General features: G+C 39.3%; 2 protein-coding genes across 4 annotated transcripts; one reads left to right on the top strand and one right to left on the bottom strand.

Moving 5' to 3' along the window:
- The first annotated feature begins 607 nt into the window (after window positions 1-607).
- Window positions 608-20,017, top strand: suox (sulfite oxidase). Of its 3 annotated transcripts, none has more exons than XM_084101371.1 (4): window positions 608-1,029; window positions 13,920-13,986; window positions 14,131-14,323; window positions 17,044-20,017. In XM_084101371.1, the coding sequence occupies exons 2-4, from the start codon at window positions 13,928-13,930 to the stop codon at window positions 18,523-18,525; spliced, it is 1,734 nt and encodes a 577-aa protein (XP_083957497.1). In that variant the 5' UTR covers window positions 608-1,029; window positions 13,920-13,927; the 3' UTR covers window positions 18,526-20,017. The 3 variants fall into 3 exon arrangements, with proteins under 3 accessions (XP_083957497.1, XP_083957496.1, XP_083957498.1); XM_084101370.1 differs by having other exon boundaries at window positions 609-1,282; XM_084101372.1 differs by lacking the exon at window positions 608-1,029 and adding an exon at window positions 1,328-2,600.
- An 837-nt stretch (window positions 20,018-20,854) lies between these two features.
- LOC311074643 (tubulin alpha-1B chain) lies at window positions 20,855-24,340 on the bottom strand. Its single transcript, XM_084101373.1, has 4 exons — window positions 24,101-24,340; window positions 22,582-22,804; window positions 22,129-22,277; window positions 20,855-22,033 (listed from the first exon to the last, which is right to left on the bottom strand). The coding sequence occupies exons 1-4, from the start codon at window positions 24,101-24,103 to the stop codon at window positions 21,053-21,055; spliced, it is 1,356 nt and encodes a 451-aa protein (XP_083957499.1). The 5' UTR covers window positions 24,104-24,340; the 3' UTR covers window positions 20,855-21,052.
- Window positions 24,341-24,711: the final 371 nt, after the last annotated feature.

Consider the following 24,711-nt stretch of genomic DNA (forward strand, 5'->3'; position numbering starts at 1 on the left):
ATTATGCAGTAACTTAATATTACTCTGAGTGTGTGTGTGTGACAGTGATTTATGTGCACATGTCAGTCACTCTTTCTTATGGTCCGTCAGCGCGGCATCGCTCGTCAAGTTCGTAGAGAGCTTATTCAGTCCATTTTAAATTCTGATTTTGGCCGCCTCTCAAATGGGTTATAGATATATTGCCTATGAAGTTCAAGTAAATGCGCTAGAAAATCCGCGCTCATTCATGGATGTGCATTTATAGCTTGGACGGAGAAAGCGCCGACGCCTGCATGATTTCATCTGACGGTACATAAGCATATTATAATCTATATCTGTTCCGTGAGAGCAGAACGAACGAGCCTTTATTGTCGTTTTTAAATCTGAAAACTCCAAAAAGCAACGAAATTGTCAGACATCCATTAGTGCATGTTCACAGAGGAAAACTGAAATACAGCGCTGGTTGTTCTCTCGAACGATACTCGACGACAACAATCCTAAGCCGTGGGCGAAGTTAACGTTACTTAATGGGTGTATTCAATTGTATGAAATAATCCCGAAAAAAAAAAAGCACAAACACTGCAGAGAAAGCAAGTTCAACAGCTAACACTTGCTGAGGTGAAGTGACGGCTAGTAACAACAGACAAGCGGCTAGCATTGACATCAGCGACAACCCACCTGTCACTCAAGTGGCCACACCCTTAATTATGCAGAACTTTAAATATTAATCAACTAAACGGATGAGTTATAAAAAAATTCACCCCCCTCACAGTTGTCATGAAGGGCAAAAATAGCTGTATAGACCAAAGCCACATACAGACACCAGGCTGTAAACACGTTTTTTTCTGCTGTAAAATTTGGCATTTTAACATGGGGGAGATACAGATTTGACTCACTTTTGACATCAGCCTCAAGCGGCCAGTCAACGAATTGCAGTTTAACTCACTTCCGTGTTGGTTTCAAGAGAGAGACGGGGAGGTTGCCGCTTGGTTTTGACCGGTGGTGAATCTGCTTTTGTTTCTCACTGTACTCAAAGGCAATTTGACAATGGTATTAAACGATATTACGATGCATAACCATTGTCAATGAACTAGAGGGAATTAGAATGTTTGAACGTTCTCTTATGGAATGTTCTAGCGTGATTCTAAAACGAGCTAAGTTGATGTAGCCGGAGGCTGCGGCCACGTCACACTCGTGCGTCACTCTCAGTTTCCAGGCGTGAAGCGCCCAGTGAAGGATCAGTAGCTCGAGATCGCGAGTTCATGGCGTGTTCTGCTTCTCTGGGAACTGCAGTGTAATTACAGTAAGAATACGCTTTCCTCGTTATTCATAAATAATTGGGAAACCGTCAGTAGTTGGAATTCAAAGCAACACTTGTGTGTGTGTGTTTATTTGTTAAGTTGGGACCTTGAAGGGCAGAATCGTAATTTAGCTGGTTGAGTTTGTTTTGTGTGGCACATGACTGTTTTTTAGCCTACTTTATACAAAATGTTTTTTAGCTTTATGTATATAAATGTTTTAAGTTATTGCTTTTGGTTAAAACATGTGCATGGATGCATATTATGACAGACAGCCTACGTTGAAAATAGTTCCATTTTAGAACGAGTTCCAAGTTCGAAAATAGTTTTTTTTTTCTTTTTTGGAAAGTGTTCTATTTTTTGATTGATTATTGTCGACCTATTTTCTTTTTTAATATGTACCTCAGTGGGAGCTTATCATTAGATATGAATAATGGTGCATTTATTTATCTTTCAACCCATCCATACTCTTTTGTGTGTATAGCATGTTTGACTTTAATTGCAAACAGGGTTTGAAATTCACATTTTCACTCACTGGTCAATTTGGCTACTCAATTAAGTTATCAGCCTTCAGAACTTCTACTTGCCAAAAATAAATAAATAAACCAGATAAACAACGTCACAGCTTATATATATTATAAAAGTTGTATTTCGTACATTATTTCTTATTCATCAGTACAAAGAACATACAAAAATGTAGGATATTGAAAAAATAACAATGTCTTTTCTGTTAACCAAATGCTTTTTTATCTTCGCTATTGCAAATGCAAATGAACAAGAGCACCAAGGGGGTAATCCATCACCCGGAAAGCGTACCTTCCCTGGGGGCCGCCATTGATTAGCAGACCATCACCTGCTGTTAGCATTCCATTGACTCCCATTCATTTTGGCGTCACTTAAACAGCGAATAACTTTACATCTGAGGCGTTTAAAGACTCCATTTGTCCATTATTTATTTCTAAAGAAACACGACAATATATAAAAGGCTCCATTACCTTGTATCTTACGCTATGGCCCCGTAGAAGCAGTTTTTGTAAAAATAGGCTAACGATTGCGTCATAACGTGACTCTCTGTTTCACAGTAGAGAGTGGAGAGTAGAGAGTATGTCCATAAAGTCAAGGGAGAAGCACATAGAGAGTCATAAAGTTGCTCCTGCTCCTATCTCATGGACACCTACTCACGCTCTCCGTCTCTGCAAGATTCAGAAGGGAATGATTCAGATTTCTCTTGGCACAGCTACTAGAAGACAGACGGGTTGCTCACGTCACATCTACGTCGTCAAGCTCAGTTTGAATCTGCGCAGTACGCTCAGCCATCAGGAAGTGAGTGCTTCTAATTGACTTCACTTTTCTCTGTTGAAGTCTATGGGGTCGCTGTGTCCATTTCCATTAGTGTCTATGAAGCGCACCGCTATTTGTTGCTTAGTGACGTGCATGTTCAATTAAGCCAGAAATGGCAGATTCTGTGCAATACTGTATTTAATATCATGATGACTCACGAGTTGAGTATTTGCGCTAAATCTGCGCAGATTTGGTTTACCAAATTGGATAGTAATTTGACCGCGTTACTCGCAGTTAGCGGGTGTTAATTTAGCTGTTTCTTAAACTGTGGCTTTTTACAACAACATGCCTTTTAACTTCCTAAATAAGATTGAACTTGCGAAGCAGCCAGAATGTGATTTAAAACCGTGCTTGGTGTAAGTAAACCGATTTAAATCATATCCCACTACTAAATGTAATGACAAGTGAGGACGTGTTGGACGCACAGGTCAAGAAAGATTCACTCTCGCTTACAATAACATTTATTCAGTAAACATTTGTATGGATGTTTAATTTCTTGTGGGAAAAATAATGCATTTGACTGCAACTAAGTTCTGTCATGAAACTCTAGATGTCACAGTCAATCTCAATCTGCCTGCAATCACGTCATTCTCTATAGGGCACAGCTGATTGGTTCCTGCTGTATCAGTAGCCAATGAGATCGCTGCTCAACATTCAAATACTTGGTCATTGTCTGCTGTAGCAGTTTGCAGCACGCTTTCAGAAACCCTCCACCTTCCCCAGCTCCACCTGTGTAGATCTGCTACGGGTCATTCATGTACACTATATTGTACAGCAGCAGCGTGTCTTACTTCCTCACAGCAGTGTGTTGTGTGTGTGTGTATTGGCAGCAGCAGCAGCATAGCACATCTATTCCGCCACGACTAAACATCAATATGGTCATATCCATTACTGTGCCAAACACTACGAGAGTTGTTATGACAGAACTAATTTAAGGGGAAAAGCTTAATTCAGCACAGCACACACTTCAGTCACAGAAATGTCAAACCATCCCTGGACACAATTACAGTATTACATCATTTTAATCCAGTGTATAATAGCCTAATGTTAAAGTTAGCTTTAATATCGATTAATGTAAGTCAGTACTTTGAAATAAAGTCAGTGGGATTTGTTTTTGGCCCTTTATGTTGTCTAGTTAATGAAAATGCTGAGAAGCCAAGATTCCACACTGCTGGTCCTGACAGCAAGGTTATGTGTTCTGTACACAAGAACGGCATGTACCAAAAACAAGTGTATAATCTGTTATGAAGCAATCCTATCAGTCCAGATATGTTTGCAACATCTTCTCATTTCAAACCTTTCATTTCAATAGCACATACTAACAAAATCTAGTTATTTCCAAGAGATTTTCTCTGTGCCACGAGTCTTTCTGCTTAACCCCGCTTCCCCTTGTCTTATCATGTGCAAATATATGTTTATGGTGGGTCATAAACCGTTTTAAAACCAGTAGCCCATGTGGCGCATGCATCGCTGATATCAAGCTAATAGACTGATATGTGATGTTGGAGTAAATTAATGTTGCAATGTTGAAACATGGGGTGTAAATCTTTTTCAGGTGCAGTGAGACATTCAGAGCTTTAAGCAACTAGAGCTTGAATTCTGTTTTCATTGGTCATTTTAGGTGAAGTGTTTTTTTTGGTCATAACCCAGCAGGCTTACATGTGGTTGCAATGATAAGACAAATGTTTAAGTTTTGATGAGTCATGATGTTAGTCTGTAAAGATCCATGCAGTATGCTTTTAAACTCACCAAATAGGTCTATTTAATATATTGCTGCTAAACCGAAAGGTACATTTAGGAAGGAATGGCTCTATTGACCCCTATACTTCCCAATAAGTCCTAACCCATTGAACCACATAAATACAACGGCAGTAACAGAACACTTCCTTTTAATTCATAAACTTTAATTCAAAACTCGCATTGTTTCATTGTAGTGAACCGTAATGGACTAGGGAATATAGGCCCTTAAAGTAAGGGAAGTCTCACAAGATTGATAGAAGCAATTTAAATTATGCAATAATTATGAAAGTCTTAATGGCCCTTAAGCTGCAAGACTTTTATTTTGACACATTAGATGTTTTGCCCCATCTGCTTACAGAACTGACTGTGTTTGTTTGCATAATTGGATGTCTTTGACCCATTTTGTGACTTGCACTCTCTACTAGTAGACTTTAGTCATGGTGGATGCCATACTGAATATTACATGGATGAAAACGAGTTTGTGAGGGACACACAGACTTTACAATGGCATGCACTGCATAATGATCCTGATCACATTTTCAAAACTCACAACTTTTAAAACTGTTTTATGGAGTTTTTGTCTACTGAAATATTTCATTAGTTGATCTAGTACAAAAAAACCATGCCTGCCTTCAAAAATTGATCAGATGAAGGTATCTCAGGAGACGGGTTGTGACACGATGATTTTAGATGTGCCTTGTTGCTTTCATGCCTCCTGTGGAGCTTTCAAACCCCACCATGGTGCTATTAGCCAAGTTAAATCAGGTGCTCTGGACTATTTTAATGCTCTCTTGGCAGGCCTCCCAGCATGCACTGTCAAACCTCTGCAACTGATCCAGAACGTTGCAGCTAGATTGGTCTTTATCGAGTCGAAGAGAACCCACATCACATCTCTCTTCTTCATAAACTGGTTGCCAATTGCAGCTTGCATCAAATTCAAGGCACTGATGTTTGCCTACAGAACAACCACTGGCTCTGCTCCCTTTTACCTAAACTCATTACTCCAGACTTTGACTTTGCAAGTGGACGTCGACTCGTGGTGCCATGATCTCAAAAATGGCACAAAATCACTTTCACTGACCTTCACCTGGACTGTTCCCTGCTGGTGGAATGACCTGCCGAACTCAACCCGAGCTGCTGTGTCCATAGCCATTTTCAAGAAACGGCTGAAGACGCATCTTTTTCAGCAACTTTTTCATATATATATATTGTTTTAAATGTATATGTACTGGGACTTCCGGTTTGGGTGACAGCAAAATGGCAGCGTGAGAACGAGCTGCTCCTGAATAAGTGACGAAAAGGGCCTAAACGAATAATATTACTCGAATTTACTTACTCTAATCGACTTGGAAAAGTCTTGGGCCATGACAAAAGACAGACAGAATAAAGCTAAAGGTAAGAAAACAGTACAAAACACTGAAGGCGCCTCCGAGGCTAATGACGCTGAATCGTTAGCTAATCGTAGCGAGGAAGATGGGGACATGGAAGTGGATTTGAAGACGATATTCAGAGAAATAAAAGATTTCCGTAAAGACAACAAGAAAGAGTTTCAAGAGCTTAAAGAGGACATCAACAGAGCAAATCAAAGACTTGACGAAACGGAAGAACGGATAACAACAATGGAGGATCGAATGCAGGTTACAGAAGAGGTGATGACGGAGATGATAAAACTTCACGGCCAACTCGAAGCAAAGCTAATTGACCAGGAAGGACGTGACAGGCGCAACAACATAAGAATCTACTCTGTACCCGAAGGATCTGAGAAAAACCACTCATCAATGACGGCATTTATTGAACAGCTGCTAACAGAAAATTTGAAACTTCCTACTGACATGAATCTGCAGATTGAGAGAGCCCACAGAGCTCTTACTCCTCTTCCACTTTCTGGATCAGCACCACCACGGTCTATTATTGTGAGATTTCTAGACTATAGAACAAAAGAAGAAATCATTAAAACTGCGTGGCAAAACAAAGGTTTTGTTTGGAGGGGCAAACAAATAAATTTCGATCATGATTATGCGACAGGAGTGTTGAAAAAACGAAGAGAATACGCGGAGGTAAAGAAGATCTTAAAAGAAAAGGGGGTACGGTTCCAAACCCCCTTCCCTGCCAGAATGAGGGTCTTCTATGAAGATGGTGTGTGCATGTACAATTCTGCTACAGAAGCGACGCGAGACATGGCTGAGAGGGGATTACCTGTTGCCGTGGTTAAACAGCCGGAGACGCTGATGGAGAAAATCCAGAAGATGACGTGGTCTACGAGTGATCGAAGAGGAAGAAGAGAACGTAGGAGACGAGCAGATCAGTCGGTAGTAGAGAAACTACAACAGTTTAGACGTGAATCCGCGGAGGATGGTTAATCCATTGGTTCGAACGTACTCAGTGAGCTAAGCTCTGTATTTTTCTTTGCCAGGAAATCACGAGTTCACCGCATGGACTGAATTTCGTCTTTCGTTAAGGAAACTTGGGTAGGCTACACTTATTTGAGTGCCTATCCCGCCGGGACTTTTTTTTGTTGTTGTTGTTTCTTTTTTCGTTATGAGAACCAAGACCCGCGCCTTTGATTTTAAAGACTTGAATGCACAACGGGGAACATTGTTTTTGTTCTGTTTTGTTGAGACATTAAAACGTCTGTTAAATTGAGACAATAGGATCGGGAGCACCGCGAAACTCACTAGCCATAAGAGATGAGTGACTATCACAGTAAGGTGAACTTGGAGGGCCCTCCTGTGGTGAAAAGAGAGACACCCTCCTTAAAACTGATTTTCCCAAACACAGTAAGGGTTATGTTTAGAACCTCATTTATGGAAGTCCTAAAAGTTTGGATTCAGATTCTTATAATGTTCATCATGGTACAATATGTTCTTTGTTCTACTTTGCATTGTTCTGTGGCTGATGTTCATTGCAGCCAAGAGGATGTTGCACAAAAAATAGATATTGTAAGAGAAGTACAGGAAATAAGTGCAATTTTGAGATGGAGACCAATATACAGAGACTGAGAGTTATCTCTTTGAATGTTAATGGTGTATTAAACCCTCAAAAGCGGACAAAAATACTTTCTAAACTAAGAAAAGAAAAGACTCAAGTAGCCCTTATACAAGAGACACATTTAAATGAAACTGAGCATTTGAAACTTAAACAAAGGGGATTTAAATATTTATTTTCAGCATCTTATAAATCTGGACACAGACGGGGGGTTGCGATTCTTATATCAAATCAAGTAACTTACGAGCATTTGTCGGAAAGGAAAGATAAAGAAGGTAGATTTATCCTTATTAAAGGGAGAATAAATGGGGGTTTAGTAACTATACTCAACATCTATGCCCCTCCGGGTAGTCAATGGTCTTTCTTCAGGCAAATATTTAATATGATATCTACAGAATCTGAGGGCATACTTATATGTGGAGGAGATATGAATATTCGCTTGTCAAAATTAGACTACTCAGGGAAAAATCCTATACTCCAAAACCGGGTGAGCAAGAAAGTCAATATTATGTTAAGAGAAAGTGGTATCATTGATATTTGGAGAAATTTTTATCCAACTGGACGAGATTATACACATTTTTCAGCTCCCCATTCAACGTACAGTCGAATTGATTACTTCTTTACTTTTCTTAAAGACAGGCACAGAATCCACTCATGTGACATTGGAACAATTGATATATCAGATCATGCACCTATAGTAATGACAATAAACATTGATGACAGTATAAGATCAACCCTTTGGAAGCTGAATTCAAGTATACTAAATAATCCTTATGTGAAAGAAAATCTTAAATCTGAGATTGAATCTTACTTTAAAGAAAATGACAATGGAGAAGTAGCACCAACAATTATATGGGATGCCTTTAAAGCAGTCTTGAGAGGGAAAATTATTGCTCATACTGCTTCACTAAAGAAAATAAGACGAGCGAAAATAGAACTTATACAAACACAACTGAAAGAAGCACAAGAAGTTCATAAAAGAACAAATGACCCTGGTGAAAAACAGAAAATTCAAAGATTACAGAAAGAGTTAGATGCCATATTAACAGAGGAAATTCAACGCAAGCTAATATTCCTGAGACAGAATTATTATGAATCAGGAAACAAGTCTATGAGACTCTTAGCTTACAAACTGCGTAAACAACAAGCAGATTCAACAGTCTATAAAATAAGAAACCCTCAAACCAAGGTCATACATTATAAATTGAAAGAAATACAGCAGAGTTTTGAACTTTATTATAAAACTTTATACTCACAACCAACCATGCAAAATGAACAGCATATAGAAAATTTCCTTAATTCTCTAAACCTGCCAGAAGTTACTGAAGAGCAGAATGCTAGTTTAACAAAAGAAATTACAGAAATGGAAATAAATAAATCGATAGCAAGACTAAAAGCTAACAAAAGCCCAGGGACAGATGGGTACACATCTGAATGGTACAAAAGTTTTCGAGAACAGATAGTCCCAAGACTTCAAACAGCGTGCAATTGGGCTCTCCAAAAGGGGGAGATTCCCCCTTCCTGGAGGGAAGCTACAATAACAATTATTCCTAAAGACGCAAAAGATAAATTAGAGTGTAAAAATTATCGTCCAATTTCGGTTTTAAACATTGATTATAAAATATTCACATCAATTTTGGCTAAAAGACTGGAGACTATATTGCCTAACCTTATTCAGTTAGACCAAACAGGGTTTATTCGTCAAAGACAGACACAAGATAGCATTAGACGTACGTTACACATCCTATGGCATATACAGCATCACAAGATAAATTCTATGTTTCTGGGATTAGATGCAGAAAAGGCGTTTGATACAGTTAGATGGCTGTATCTCTATAAGGTATTAGAGAAATTTGGCTTTCACACCACAATTATTAGAGCCTTCCAGGCACTATACAATAAACCAACAGCAAGAATTAAAGTAAATGGAAATCTTTCACAAGCGTTCACCTTAGAAAGATCATGTAGGCAAGGATGTCCATGTTCCCCTCTTTTGTTTGCTTTATTCTTAGAACCATTAAGCCAATATATAAAACAAAATACAAATATTAAGGGAATAGACATAAATGGAGAAGAACAGAAATTATCACTTTTTGCAGATGATATATTAGTTTATTTAGGACAACCAAATGAATCGTTAGAAGTCTTGATGGAAACATTAGTTATGTTTGGAGACTTATCAGGTTATAAATTAAATGTGCAAAAAACCCAGGTCTTAACTTTTAATTGCCAACCATCCAGTTATTTGAAAGGAAAATTTAAGTTTAAATGGGGAGAGGAGTATTTGAAATATTTAGGGGTTCAAATACCCAAAGATATCACACGACTATTTGATGTAAATTACAAACCATTGTATTCTACAATTAAATCAGATTTGGCTAGATGGAATCTCCTACCATATCTAGGATTATATGGTAGAATTGAATCAGTTAAGATGAATATACTCCCAAGATTTTTGTATCTTTTCCAAACACTTCCGATAGAGATAAGTAAACAAAACTTTATTGAATGGGATAGATTGATATCACGATTTATATGGCAAGGGAAAAAACCAAGAATACAATTTAAGACACTACAACTACAGAAAGAAAAAGGTGGCCTTGGCTTGCCATGTTTAGAGGAGTATTATCGTGCAGCCCAGTTACGACCTTTATTATGTCTATGTAATCCATATTTTAAAGCCAGATGGAAAGAAATAGAAAATGAAAACCTTAAAAGACCTCCAATTCAAGCTATAATGGCAGATGAACACTTGACTAAAATGTACACACAGGAACTCAATCCGTGGACAACTAACTTATTAAAGATTTGGCAAGATACAATAAAAAAAAATAATTTGATAGACTTGGTATCAATCTTGAGATGGCCCGCTTATGACTCAACTTTTGCTCCAAATACTATAGACGACAGCTTTAAAGCTTGGACTAAACGAGGCCTCACAGCATACTGTACGTTTTTACATAAAGGGCAAGTGTTGGATTTTGAGACACTCAAAAATGAACACTTGTTAAGTAATAAGGATTTTCATAGGTATTTACAAATAAGACACAAAATTAATAATATTGTAAGGGAGTATAATGACAAGGAAAACCGTATTGTTACAATGTTTATTTCAATATATAAAACGGGTGACATGACAAAAATAACTACAAAATTGTATAAAAGTCTACAAGATAGAAAATTAGAGAATACCCAATATATTAAAAATAAATGGGAAATGGAAGGAAATCTGGAAATCCTAGAGGAAGATTGGGAAAGTATCCTTAAATCACAGTGGAAGACAACACACTCCTCATCCTGGAGAGAATTTGGTTGGAAAAATGTCACTAGATTTTTCCTCACCCCTAAGCAGAAAAGATACCGAAGCAAAAATGCAACCTGTTGGAGAATGTGCGGCTCAAATGAAGCCAATCATAGCCATATATTCTGGGAATGCTCTAAAGTTCAGAAATTCTGGCAAGAAATTCATAAGAGTTTAGAGAATATATTCATGGAACCCATCCAATTTAGTTTTTCAACTCTATACTTTGGTCTTAAAAGTCTTAAATCAGAAGACAAATCTGATAAATATTTAATAAGAATTCTGTTGATAGCTTGCAAAAAAGCTATAACCAGAAAATGGTTGCAACCTGAAACACCAGAAATTAACGATTGGCTGGGAATTGTGAACGAAATTTACACGATGGAGAGAATAACAATGAATCTTCGGCTTCAATCCGAGAAATTTATCAAGCTATGGGGAAAATGGATAGACTACATTTTCCCACTAAGACCAGACCTAGTTTAGAGATTACGATATTTTAAGAAAAGTAGGGAAATCTTAAGAATTATTGAATAAATAGAGAGATAACATTCGTATAAGGAATTTAAAAAGTAATGGTAGGAATAAAAATAAAATCACATAAATAAAACAAAATAAACACATTGGGAATAAGAGTACTTCTGGAGTAAAATGTAGCATCCTCAAGTTCTTTCTTTTGTATACAGTTATATAGAAAAAATAAATAAATAAATAAATAAAATAAAATAAAATATCGGATCAGGTACCCAAACTATTGGCAGAGCAATAAATACTGAACTATATATCTGATTAAATTACAAATAGATAATGTGTTGGCTAGCATTGCCTTGTAACTAACTGTATTGATGCTACAATTTATGTTTTTTTTTTGTTTTGTTTTTATATTATTGATTTTTTTTTATTATTATTATTATATTAGATACTGTAATATTTGAACAAAATCTGAGACTGTTTTGCTTTTTTTTTCTTTTTTTTCTTTTTTTTTTTTTTTTTTTTTTTTTTTTTTCAGAAAATATAACCAATTGTTGAATGCCTGTTCTGCTGTGTTTTTTTTTTTTTTTTATTATTATTATTATTTATCTATTTATTTATTATTATTATTATTATTTTTATTTATATTTTTTTTTTTTTTTTTTTTTTTTCAGCCAAAATAAACAATTGTTGAATGTCTGTTCTACGTTTTCAGGTACCATCCTAATGTAAGGAAATGTTGCAATTACTGTAATAAAAACTTTAATAAAAAAAAAAAAAAAAAAAAAAATGTATATGTACTGCGCTAGACTAAACTGGGAGGGGTCACAGACTCACAGCACTTGCATATTGTTGTCCTATTGTTAGTTTAATTGCTTCTATTGCTCTCATTTGTAAGTTGCTTTGGATAAAAGCGTCTGCTAAATGATTAAATGTAATGTAAATGTAGGTGTTACATCAGGGAGACATTCAAAATGTGGAGTGTAACATGTTGCAGGGCTCTTCAGGACAGGTTTGAGACTTAAGGCTGATTTATACTTCTGCGTCGGACCTACGCCGGAGCCTCTACGCTGTAGGCAACGCGTTGGTTTTCATTTATACTTCTGCGTCGTTGTCCGCGTTCACGCGCGCAGAGGGAGCATGTGAAACCCGAGGGAGCGGTCCTAGCAGACCAATCACAGCGCTTGCGTCCGCGTAGAGTTGACGCGTTGTTACATTTTTGGAGAGGTGCACGTCAGGGTACGCCGAAGGGTACGTGCGCTACACACAGCCTACGGCGTAAGTTCGACGCAGAAGTATAAATTGGGCTTTAAGCCTGAAACACACCAAGCCGACACCGACAAACTACTGACTGTCAGCTAGAATACGCAGAACGCACCTGCGTGTGAATGAGACAACTGTCTATTTCTGCAGATATATTCGTCTATATTCGTCATTCAAAAAGGGAAACCGACGCTGCAGGTTGCAGATACACAAACCGCAAACAAAGCAGCGCGTGCTTACCATTTGAATATCAATCCTGCTAAACACCTTCTTTATTCTATTCTGCTCATGTTAATATTGTAATATTCGCCAAGGAACACTCAGGTAAGAAGATGTAACATTAGAACAGCCTTCTATCTGTACCGTTTTGACTTCTTTGCTCGCTGTTTTGCTATTATTCTCGTGCACTGACTTGTTCACTAAGCTGAACAGCCAATCAGAGTTCCCTCTTTAACCAACGGCCCGACGCCGATTCAACATGTCGAATCGGCCGAAAAAAAGCTGACAAGGACCAATTTCAGCCGACGGTGCGGAACACACTGAGAAAACTTACCCCTAATTTCCACCAACTGCGGAACAGCTGCAGATCCGCTCCGGAATGGTGGAGGAGTCAATATAGGTTTCCATTAAAGTCAATGTGTGTATTTTCACTGACTGCGGAACGGCTGCGTTCTGACTCCGGCGATCCGTAGCCCTCCGTAGCAGATACGCAGAGCTTCTATTTTTGCCGGATGCCGGAGCAGCAATTCAGTAATAGCAGCAATTCAGCACAGGGCATCCTGTTATATCGCGTGACCATTCGTGAATTCGCGAGATCTCGTGGGTCCTCGTGACTTCAGCTGTAAGTCATGGCCGTTCCGCAACAATTCCGGACCTGGTGAGTATTGAAGGACGGCAGAGCACGGAGCCGACACGCAGTGGAGCAGTTCCACAGCCGTTCCGCAGTTGGTGGAAATCCGGGGTTAGATGGCCGGCGCATAAAAACTGCTCGATGGCCGACCGTCGGCTTGGTGTGTCCCAGGCTTTAGAGCGGTGGTTTTCAGTCCTGGTCCTGGCTTCCCAATGTTCTACACATTCCTTATGTAACACACCAGGGCCGAATTCACAAAACATTTTATCTTACCACTAAGAGTTCTCCTAAATAGCAGTAAAAGTCTTAGGTAAGAGTTTTCTCTTAAAACCTATTCAGGAAGCTGGTGAGACCAACTTTTACTAAGGAATAAAGAGAAGTGTTAAGCTAAGAGAAAGGGTGGGGTTGATCAGGGGTGTGTAAACGATATAATTTTTATTTTTGGGTGAACTATCCCTTTAAGTACGTTCTAGGCTATATCAAATACATTTCAATCAATATTTTTTTGCGTGTCAATCAGCACCATTTTTGAAGTGCACGTGAATAAATGCTTAAGGGAAAGTGAAAAAAAGCACCTTCGATCCATTATATGAGCCTTTTACTGTGGATTCATCATAACAGATCAAACCAGAGCTTTTAAACTGTCATTGTACTTTGACAGCTTGTTGTCATTCTTTCTCTCTTTTCTCAGAAAGTGCAATGCAGCACATAAAACATTGCCAAGGTCTTGCTTCGGTCTTCCTTATCAGGAGTCAAAGGTAATTATGCTATTTCATATAAACCTTTGTTCCTTATCATTTATTTCAAGGCCAGATTCTCTTTCTCTCTCAGAAAGTTGGAGACTTAAGAATAATGCTGTTTGTTATTATGAAATTGTTGCATAAACTTCTCTTAACTCTCAGTTCCAGGATTTCAAAGAGCATTATCCCATCATTGTCTGTGTGGGATGGGCACCTTTCTTCCCGCTGGAGGAGCACTGGTGGCCATGGAAGGCAGAAATACTTCAGTGACAGGGTGCCGAAGTTTAGATTTGCACTGGCAGGGCTGCTGGTGGGTACCGGAGCTGTTTTAGCCTACAGGCTCCACAAAGGCAAGGTGAGACATGTTCCCCAATTAAAAAAATTAAAAATCTCTAAAGATATAACTAGGGGAAAGATTTCAAAGAAGGATATCTACAGCAGCTGACTGATGCATTTACACTATATTGCCAAAAGTTTTGGGACGTATGCCTTTACATGCACATGAACTTAAATGACATCCCATTCTTAATCCGTAGGGGTTAATATGGAGTTGGTCCACCCTTTGCAGCTATAACAGCTTCAACTCTTTTGGGAAGGCTTTCCACAAGGTTCAAGAGTGTTTATGGGAATTTTTGACCATTCTTCTAGAGGCGCATTTGTGAGGTCAGGCAGTGATGTTGGACGAGAAGGCCTGGCTCGCAGTCTCTGCTCTAATTCATCCCAAAGGTGTTCTGTCGGGTTGAGGTCAGGACTCTGTGCAGGCTAGTCAAGTTCCTCCACACCAAACTCGCTCATCCATGTCTTTATGGCCCTTGCTTTGTGCACTGGTGCATAGTCATGTTGGAACAGGAACATCCCCAAACTGTTCCCACAAAGTTGGGAGCATGAAATTGTCCAAAATGTCTTGATATGCTGAAGCATTAAAAGTTCCTTTCACTGGAATTAAGGGGCCAAGCCAATTTTACACTTTACACACTTTACAAACTTTACACTTTGTGTGTTTCAAGCACGTTTGGATGGCAGAAATGGTGCTACTGTTGACTAAAGGCTTGCCACTATTTCTCAAGTATAATTTAGGCAACTAATTAAAAACAGGAATCTGCACATTAACCAAATTAATCTATCTACTAAAGGTCCGGTATGGTAAGAATTATGTGTACAAATACAAAGTCATTACTTATACCTGAGAAAGAGGGAGAAGAATAATCATGTTTTGCAAATATATCTTGTATACATGTTAAACGTTACATGACATTAAAAGTGCACTTTTAAGTATATTAAAATAAAAAGGCACATCATGTTGTGTCATGTATGACAGTGTCACATAGTAACGTCCCCCTCCCCCACAGCCAGCAGCTTTGGTACCTTAAAGTTTGTGTGTAAATAAGGATGTCAAAGCGAACTGCAAATTCAAACGCTGTCAATCATTACTAAAGTCTTGGCTAAGATCATAGAGTTTGACATAAAAGATAATTGATTTCTCACAAACTGTCTTTCTGTAATATCACCCTGGGCTTAATCATACAATTTGTTAAAGGTCCCATGGCATGCTACTTTTTGTAGGCTTTAATATAGGCCTTAGTGGTCCCTAGTACTGTATCTGAAATCTCTTTCCAAAAATTCAGCCTCGGTGCAGAATTATAGCCACTACAAGCCAGTCCCAGAATAAGCTTCCTTCAGACGGGCCGTTTCGGTGTCTGTAGCTTTAAATGTTAATGAGGAGGAGAAAGGCGGCGCAAGGTGGAGGGTGGGTGTGGCCTTGACCATCTTGCGGCAACGGTACCATGCATGTTTACATTGGATATATTGCAATGGCACGAAGACACGCAGTCGTTCAAAACAAACAAATTTTAGTTTGACCCAGAATCTGATCCAGATGGAGAAGCAACGGATGAAGAAGTTGCAACTCAGCGGCTCCAGCAGGACGTTTCCGAATGGTTAGTTTAAAATATTATGTCTGGATATGGTACTTTATTCGGATGGTTTACAGTTATTATCATGTTGCTAACGCTAACCTACTGTTGCCTTTTCATGAGAGATCTGTAACGTCTGTAATTTATCTTATTACAATTACATCAAGCTCTGCGATATTGAAATGCGGATATCAGGCCCCATATAACCAACAGGAAAACGGTTATCCAAATAACAAAAAAGTGTACAACACTCGCGTTACAGTGTGTGTATTCACACACATACTTGATGCTGTCTACCTTTACATTAGCACAAGTAACTGCATAGCTGCATAACTAATGTTACAGCCACATTCTACGTGTAACAAGCTAGGTAACCATAAACAATAAAGCAACACACTTATATATTATTAGTTGACTTACTTGTCCGAGGTGTGTAGCTGAGCCAAAGAGAGTTGGTACTGATCCAGACTTTAGTTTCAGACGTTCAGCAAGCCCAGCTCTGTATTGACCCTTCGGTGTTAATTTGTACATCCAATCAGGGGCGTAGTTTGTGGGGGGGATGGGGGGGAGATAACCCCCCCAATATTTAAATCTATGCATTACAACCCCCCCAATATTTATAACATGATCACAATATCAGGAGGCATACCCAAACTTCAACCCCCCCAATGTTCAAACCAAATCTACGCCCTTGCATCCAATTATTGAGCAATTATTATGCTTCGCTTGCTCAAAAGCCATGATATGTCTTGTGGACAAACTAAAATCGCGCGTGCGCGCGCGTTCCTACTTCCTAGCTCATTTTCTCATGAGCGGAAAATATTCTCTGGGCGGGCAAAGCAGAGAAAGGGGAGGTAACATTTCTCCTTATAACGTCATAAGGAAGAGATTCAAGATCAGCCCGGTTGAGCTTCCATTTTCTCAAAGGCAGAGAAAGATGGCAAAAGCTCGATTTATACCGATTAAAATTTCTAGAAACTTGGGGACCATATACAGGCTAGGGGAACTCATATTAATGTTAAAAAAACTCAGAAAGTGAAAATTTCATGTCATGGGACCTTTAAGGAACAATAGTAAAATAAAATTGCAGTGTTCCCTTGGCTTTAGTTGTCATTGAGTAATCTTTTTTTGTGTGTGTGTGTGTGTGTCTATTTTTGTTCAGGTTGAGTGGGCAGCTTCATCAGCACAGTTACCAGTAACGCAGACTTCAGCTCTTCCTGTGTACACCCAAGAAGAAGTCACAAAGCATTGCTCCCTTGACAATGGCGTGTGGGTCACCTATAAAGGGGAAGTTTACGATATTACCGCCTTTGTAGCCATGCACCCTGGTGGCGACAAAATACTTCTGGCTGCAGGTGGATCTCTAGAGCCTTACTGGGCGTTATATGCCGTTCATGAACAAGACCATGTTTTTGAAATCCTCTCAGAGTATAAAATTGGTGTTCTTAATACAGAGAGTATCAAGAAGCAAGAGAGTGTCAACACTTTAGACCCTTACTCTGCTGAGCCAACACGTCACCCTGCCCTTCGGATCAACAGTCTGAAACCCTTCAATGCTGAACCACCTTCTTCAATACTCTCTGATAACTACATTACCCCCTCAGTCATATTTTTTAAGCGGAATCATCTTCCAGTGCCCAGGGTGGATCCTGAAACCTACAGGCTGGAGATTGAGGGTCTCCCTGGTGGAGTAGTATCACTTACGCTAAATGAGCTGAAGTCTTGTTTTCCAAAACACACAATTACAGCAACGCTTCAGTGTGCTGGGAACCGTCGGTCTGAGATGAACACAGTCAAGCAAGTCAAAGGACTCAATTGGGGAATTGCCGCGATAAGCAATGCTACGTGGTCAGGCGCACTCCTGCGGGATGTACTGTTGCACTATGGATTTGGACCAGAGGTAGCAGCAAAGGCTCAACATGTCCAGTTCGAAGGGTTGGACAAGGATGTGACCGGTACAGCGTATGGCGCATCTATTCCACTGAACAAAGCTGTGAGTGAGGAAGGTGACGTTCTTCTTGCATATGAGATGAACGGGGAGGATCTTCCGCCTGATCATGGCTACCCTGTTCGTGTGGTTGTACCTGGAGTTGTTGGAGCCCGCAATGTCAAATGGTTGGGGAAAATTGTTGTGAGTGAAGAGGAGAGCAAGAGTCACTGGCAGCAGAATGATTACAAAGGCTTTTCTCCGGGTACTGACTGGGACACTGTGGACTTTAAATCAGCACCAGCCATACAGGAACTCCCCATACAGTCAGCAATCACTCATCCAGCAGAGGGAACCTCAGTAGACGCCAGTAACGGGGAGGTGACTGTAAAAGGCTATGCATGGAGTGGAGGAGGAAGAGAAGTTGTCAGAGTAGATGTTTCAATAGATGGTGGGAAGACGTGGCATGTAGCCAAACTTCGCACTGGCGATAAGGGACAACAAGCTCCTCCTCCACCTGGAAAAGCCTGGGCTTGGAAGCTATGGGAGATTGATGTCCCACTACCTCATAGGGCTCAGGAGCTGGAGATTGTATGCAAAGCAGTGGACAGTAGTTACAACATGCAGCCAGATACTGTTGCCCCTATCTGGAACTTACGGGGAGTGCTTAGTAATGCCTGGCATCGAGTAAAGGTAAAAGTGAATGAGGATTTGTAAGACCAAAAATTAAGTTTGTAGCTGTTTGAGCTTGTGAGTAAATCCTAAAATCCTGAATACTTGGGACAGACTGATTATTCCAAACATGTTTATCATTTGTCATTCATTGCTATCACCAAATTGTGAAATCCTGTATGAAGACCACGTGAAGTTACACTGTTCATAATTGTGAACATCAGCATAGGCTTATAATGATGTCCCACATTTCCACTGCGCATGAGGTTTAAGGTCTGATTTTGATAATCTTATTTTTTTTTATAAGTGCTTATCAAGCAAGGATTTCATGTCCAGGCTCCTTGCCCCGAATATCACTCTTGACCAAGAACTGGTGAATCTTGACCGTGTGACCGGCATCATGGATTCTTTGAAGTATCAGGCCATTTTGTCAAAGAATGTGAAGCCTTCAGTTCATACTTCAGCAGGGTTTCTCAACGCTGGCCCTCGAGATCCACTTCTCTGCAGAGTTTTGCTCCAACCCTAATCAAACACACCTGAACAAGGTCAAAGCCACGTGAAGGCAAGCCTGCAGGGTTAGTAAACAAAAGCGTAACACCTGCTAACACAAGGAAGGGAGACCAGAGGCTGTTTTTTTTTGGATGTCAATAGAGGAGAGGCTTCACTACGCAGAATAAGCTGCTTTTGTGAGAAAATAGCTTAGCATTTAATAAATCGACAGCCCATTGGCTAATCTTCAAAATGTTTGCTCTTAAACATTCGTTTTGGATTTATCTATTTTTAGGGGGAAAAATGCAGTTTTAGAAGATAAGTCACGGACAATTGTGCAACAGATATGATTCAGTTCATGGCACTTATTCATTTCAATGGTATCCGCAAACAGTGATTGACTGTCGCACAATTCTGAACGAATTTCAGTAACGTGAAGGCTGTAATGTGATTGGTTATCAAGGCACACGTGATCCAAGTTAGCCGTTACGCTTTTGGTAGAGCCACTGGCCTTCTTATCTCCCAATAATAAGACCATCTCTGCTTGAAAGCTACCAAGGTTTGCATCAGTAAACCTTTAAGTTTGATCAGGGTTGGAGCTAAACTCTAGTGGATCTCGAGGGCCAGAGTTGAGAACGCCTGCTCTAAAGTTTGATGACTATTGGACTAAATCTACCTAGCTTTGGTTTAGGGATCTGATCTGGAATGTTCTCAAGTGCTTGCTCAGTCTCCAGATTTAAATCCCATCTTTGGTAAATTGGAAGAAAGCAGTGGCAATAAGGAAACCAAGAAATATCAGTGAACTTGAAGCTTTTGCACAAAATCTATGAGCTAACTGTGGAGAGGTGTCAAGCTTGTAAGTATTTACAGTACAGTACAGACAGCATTTATTGAAGGTTATAAAAGGTGAAGAATTCAAAGTCCTTCTGGGGGTGGAATCATTTTGTACATGGATGTTTCAATTAGTTTTTTGTTTTTCTTTTGAAGTGACAAACTTATTCTCAGAAACATGCAAATGTATATTAATAAACTTTATATGACTATTTAATGATGCCTTGGTTGATGTTTTTTTTGTTGTTGTATTATTTGTTCACAAAACCAGAATTTCTTGACGGTCAGGGGGTTAAATAATTTTCACTGCAATTATGTTTGGCATTTTTGCTTTATAGGGTTTTAGCACTGACAAACCCAGCTTTGCAAGCATACTTAAATGTAATTATGCTTCTTTATATCATCACAAACTGACTTTGTAAGAAGGTATTTAAAATATGTAACGTAAATTCATGATCAATAATCTTGACATTGCTAACTAAAGCACTTAAAATTTTAGACAAACGGAAAAATAAAATGCTTATGCCAGAATACGCTTAGGAGTACCACATCACAAGAAATGTAGTTTCACCATAGTAAAATTACATTTTACAGTTCCACTTTTTTAAATGACATTTGAATGTTGATATATTTGTTTAACCTTTTAATAAGTGGTAGTTATTTTAGTGTAATAGGTGTTGATGTCTGTGTATTATATTGTAAAAGTAATCTTTAATACAATTTGTAATGTAAATCTAATTGATATTTTATGTGAATCACTATTTTTAAGTAAATGCTCAATGGTCTTAAACTATATTAAGCAAATTTCATTATATAGTATACTTCATGTCAAATGTTTAAGGGAGCAAGGGAAAAGAGAGAAAAATACACTACATTCAGTGTAAGGTTGTTTTTTTTTCAAGTGGGTAAGTTTGATATTAGTGAATAAAATAAAAGGTTGTTAGATAAAAACATTATTGTTGCTTTCAGGAAAAGACAGTGTGAAAATAAATATTACCATACCTGAAATGAATATAAATGTGTGTGTGGATTCAGTAAAAGCATACACAACTCATCCCTTCAAATGATAAATTTATTGCAGACGTTGGTAAGGTCAGTGCATAATTTTATTTTATTTATACTGTTTTTGGATGATCCATAAAATATGGCTTAAAAATCGAAATTCCTTGCAGGATCATAAAGAACGAATATTAACAGCATGTTTTCTACACTGCAATAGACAAACTGAATGCTCACTTGATATGTGTCAATCTTAATATTCCTCACCTTCCTCTTCTCCTTCTCCCTCGACTGAATCTACACCCACCTCCTCATAATCTTTCTCCAGAGCTGCCATGTCTTCTCTAGCCTCAGAGAACTCGCCCTCCTCCATTCCTTCACCTACGTACCAGTGCACAAAGGCACGCTTAGCGTACATCAGATCGAACTTATGATCAAGCCTGGCCCAAGCCTCTGCGATCGCAGTGGTGTTGCTCAACATGCACACGGCTCGCTGCACCTTCGCCAAATCACCACCGGGAACAACAGTGGGAGGCTGGTAGTTGATGCCAACCTTGAAACCAGTTGGACACCAGTCCACAAACTGGATGCTGCGCTTGGTCTTAATGGTGGCTATTGCAGCATTTACATCTTTAGGCACAACATCACCGCGGTACAACAGGCAGCAGGCCATGTACTTCCCGTGACGTGGGTCACATTTGACCATCTGATTGGATGGTTCAAAGCAAGCGTTAGTGATCTCAGCCACTGAGAGCTGCTCATGATAAGCTTTCTCAGCAGAGATCACAGGAGCATAAGTTGCCAAAGGAAAATGGATACGTGGATATGGCACCAAGTTGGTCTGAAATTCAGTAAGATCAACGTTTAGGGCGCCGTCGAATCGGAGAGAGGCAGTAATGGACGATACAATTTGGCTGATCAGCCTATTGAGATTGGTGTAAGTTGGACGCTCGATATCAAGGTTTCTACGGCAGATATCATAGATGGCCTCATTGTCGACCATGAAAGCACAGTCTGAGTGCTCTAGTGTGGTGTGTGTGGTGAGAATGGAGTTGTAGGGCTCCACCACAGCAGTAGAGACCTGTGGAGCTGGATAGATGGAGAACTCAAGCTTGGATTTCTTTCCATAATCAACAGAAAGACGCTCCATTAGCAAAGAGGTGAAACCAGAACCGGTTCCTCCTCCAAAGCTGTGAAACACCAAGAAGCCCTGAAGTCCAGTGCACTGATCAGCCTATGAAGAGAGAGGAATGGAAAGAAAGAAATATATTTAGTTAAAAACAAACGCTGAATGAAAACAGGCTGAGTGCGATTATAAAGATTCCTCACCAGTTTGCGGATCCTGTCAAGAACGAGATCAATGATCTCTTTGCCAATAGTGTAATGGCCACGAGCGTAGTTGTTCGCTGCGTCCTCCTTTCCAGTGATCAGCTGCTCCGGGTGGAAAAGCTGCCGGTAAGTTCCAGTGCGGACCTCATCTGAACCGCAAAAAAGCAGTTTGAGAGAACGAACTCATGGATCAACCATAAAGGCCAGTTCACACTGCACTGACAGACGCCAAACAACGGCAAGAGACACTTTGTCAGGTTTTGCTGGATCGACGTTACCCTGTCGGTGTGTGTTGCCGTTGGTCGACGCTTGTTTTCTGTTCCAATTGCCGTTTGTTGGATTGTGGAACGTCTGAGAAGTGAATACTGTAATCTGGTGACTGTCCGCATTGTGCGCCGTCTGTCGGTACAGTGTGAACTGGCCTTAAGAGACAGCAGGAAATCAGATACTAACCGATCACAGTGGGCTCCAGATCTACAAACACTGCTCTGGGTACATGCTTTCCAGCTCCAGTCTCACTGAAAAAAGTGTTGAAGGAGTCGTCCCCTCCACCGATCGTCTTATCACTGGGCATCTGTCCATCTGGCTGGATCCCATGCTCGAGACAGTAAAGTTCCCAGCAGGCATTGCCAATCTGGACGCCAGCTTGACCCACGTGAATTGAAATACACTCACGCTGTTGTGAGGAAGAAATGCAACCGTTTTAATGTTATATAATAGTTTGTTATTTGCATCCTTCAAATCTGATATACTTTAGGACTTTAATATATTGCAACTGTGAATTAGGTGTTGTGATATTTGCAGTTCAGAGCTTTAGACATAAAACTGAGAGGATAGAGGCGAGACATTATGGGAAAATACTGGGCTGAGCAATGCCACGTTCCTCATCCTCTCTTATTTTAAACCCACAAACTTAATCCGGCTGTTCCCTATTTATTGCCTATCAACGCAGGTTTATTTAAAGAACTACAATCCATTTTTACCAAATTGTATTATTATGTTTCAATGTACATTATATGCAGTAGGCCTATAAGAGCAACCCATACAAAGGCTGAGACCTGTATTTTCGTTCTGGGTTTATAATTGTTCTCACTCTGCAACTGAGAATAATTATGAATCTGTTTAAAGCATTTCAAGCAACATATGTTTCCTGAGCTTAGCTGGTCAGGGTAATACATTTTAATGAGATTATGGCTGTCTGCATATGCTGCACTGTAGAAAGATTAGTGTTTTCACTCCCTTTACAACACAATTAACCATTGCTATAGGACACAATTTTCAGGATAGATTCAGAATCCTTACCAGAACCAAAAGTCCAACATTAGTAACTTGATTACAAGTGATTGTGATTTAATCCAGTCGTTTGAAATGTACCCCTCCGTTTTAAAAGGTTTATATAATGTAGCCTATTTGCTCACTGTTGCACTGTTTATTGTATTGTCGTTTTAATACTGTATCGCCACGTTTAAACACTCATCTTCTCCTCGACGAAAAATATGAACACTGATGTGACCATGTTAACGTTTGAGCCGCGTCAAATGCATGCTGAATATTCCCAAACAGCTTATTCCTATAGCCTACTATCGAGCATATCGTTCGCCTACTATCGATCAGATACACTCTGCAGCCTCGCATCATTATCTGCTACTACACGTGCATATTAATTATTAATAATAATAATATCCACAAATATAATTAACCCGATTTAGTTTAGGCTTTGGCTAATAATAACTTCACCAATCACTCAATTATTGCTGTAATTGTTTTATTATTCGTATCCTGCCTTTAAAATAGTATACAATCTTAAAAATAAAGGTTATTTATTGGTATAGTTCCATGAAGAACCTTTAACATCCATGGAACCTTTCCATTGCACAAAAGGTTCGTTATAGTGGGGGAAAAATCCCTTTTTGAAACCTTTATTTTTAAGAGTGTAGTCTAAAAAGTAATAATACGTTAGTCAGCTACTCACCATTTTCCTCTAGGCCTAATTAGGATTGATCTGGAAACGAGATGTTGCTCTACAGCGTTACTGTTCTCGACAGTGAAGAGTCGATGTAGTAACTGCGAGAAATCCTCGAGTCGCGCCGCTTTTATACAGACAGAGCAGCAGGATCTGACCCACTTCTTTATGTAGCCTATGTGAATATAGAATTGTAATTTTATTGCACCAGAACATTTTCGTTTCAATCGAGTTTATGCATGCCGTTGATGTCTGAATAATCTCTGAGCATAATTTTGTTAATATGTAGGCTATAACTAGATTGTTCAATATATCTGAATATGAATATGATACTGAGTTAGTTAAACCCCTCTATTTATTAGAATAAATTTATTTATTTTTTATCTATAAATCTTAAATTTTTAACAGTGTAGGTATTTATTTATTTTTTTACACAATGTGCATCACTTGGCAGTCTGCAGCATTATGACGCCATCACTGCAGCAGAATCTCTAATACGGGCGGTGGCCGAGGGCTTTGTTTTAAAAACCTGTGAGCTGACTAGTTAGGGAGCTTGGACCGTTTATTATATCCTAGACTAGAATACTTTAGAGGCAGTTTATAGGTTTTGAAACACATAC

The sequence above is a fragment of the Abramis brama genome (assembly GCF_963993115.1).
Source record: "Abramis brama genome assembly, chromosome: 23".
In the NCBI taxonomy this organism is placed as follows: domain Eukaryota; kingdom Metazoa; phylum Chordata; class Actinopteri; order Cypriniformes; family Leuciscidae; genus Abramis; species Abramis brama.

Excerpts from the sequence above, each read along its gene's own strand:
- suox (XM_084101371.1), top strand. The coding sequence starts at position 13,928 with ATGCAGCACATAAAACATTGCCAAGGTCTTGCTTCGGTCTTCCTTATC. Across the intron at positions 13,987-14,130 it reads TTCCTTATCAGGAGTCAAAG|TTCCAGGATTTCAAAGAGCA; the intron begins GTAATTATGCTA and ends CTTAACTCTCAG. Across the intron at positions 14,324-17,043 it reads ACAGGCTCCACAAAGGCAAG|GTTGAGTGGGCAGCTTCATC; the intron begins GTGAGACATGTT and ends ATTTTTGTTCAG.
- LOC311074643 (XM_084101373.1), bottom strand. Across the intron at positions 22,278-22,581 it reads TCTGGAGCCCACTGTGATCG|ATGAGGTCCGCACTGGAACT; the intron begins GTTAGTATCTGA and ends TTTGCGGTTCAG. Across the intron at positions 22,034-22,128 it reads TTGACAGGATCCGCAAACTG|GCTGATCAGTGCACTGGACT; the intron begins GTGAGGAATCTT and ends CTCTCTTCATAG.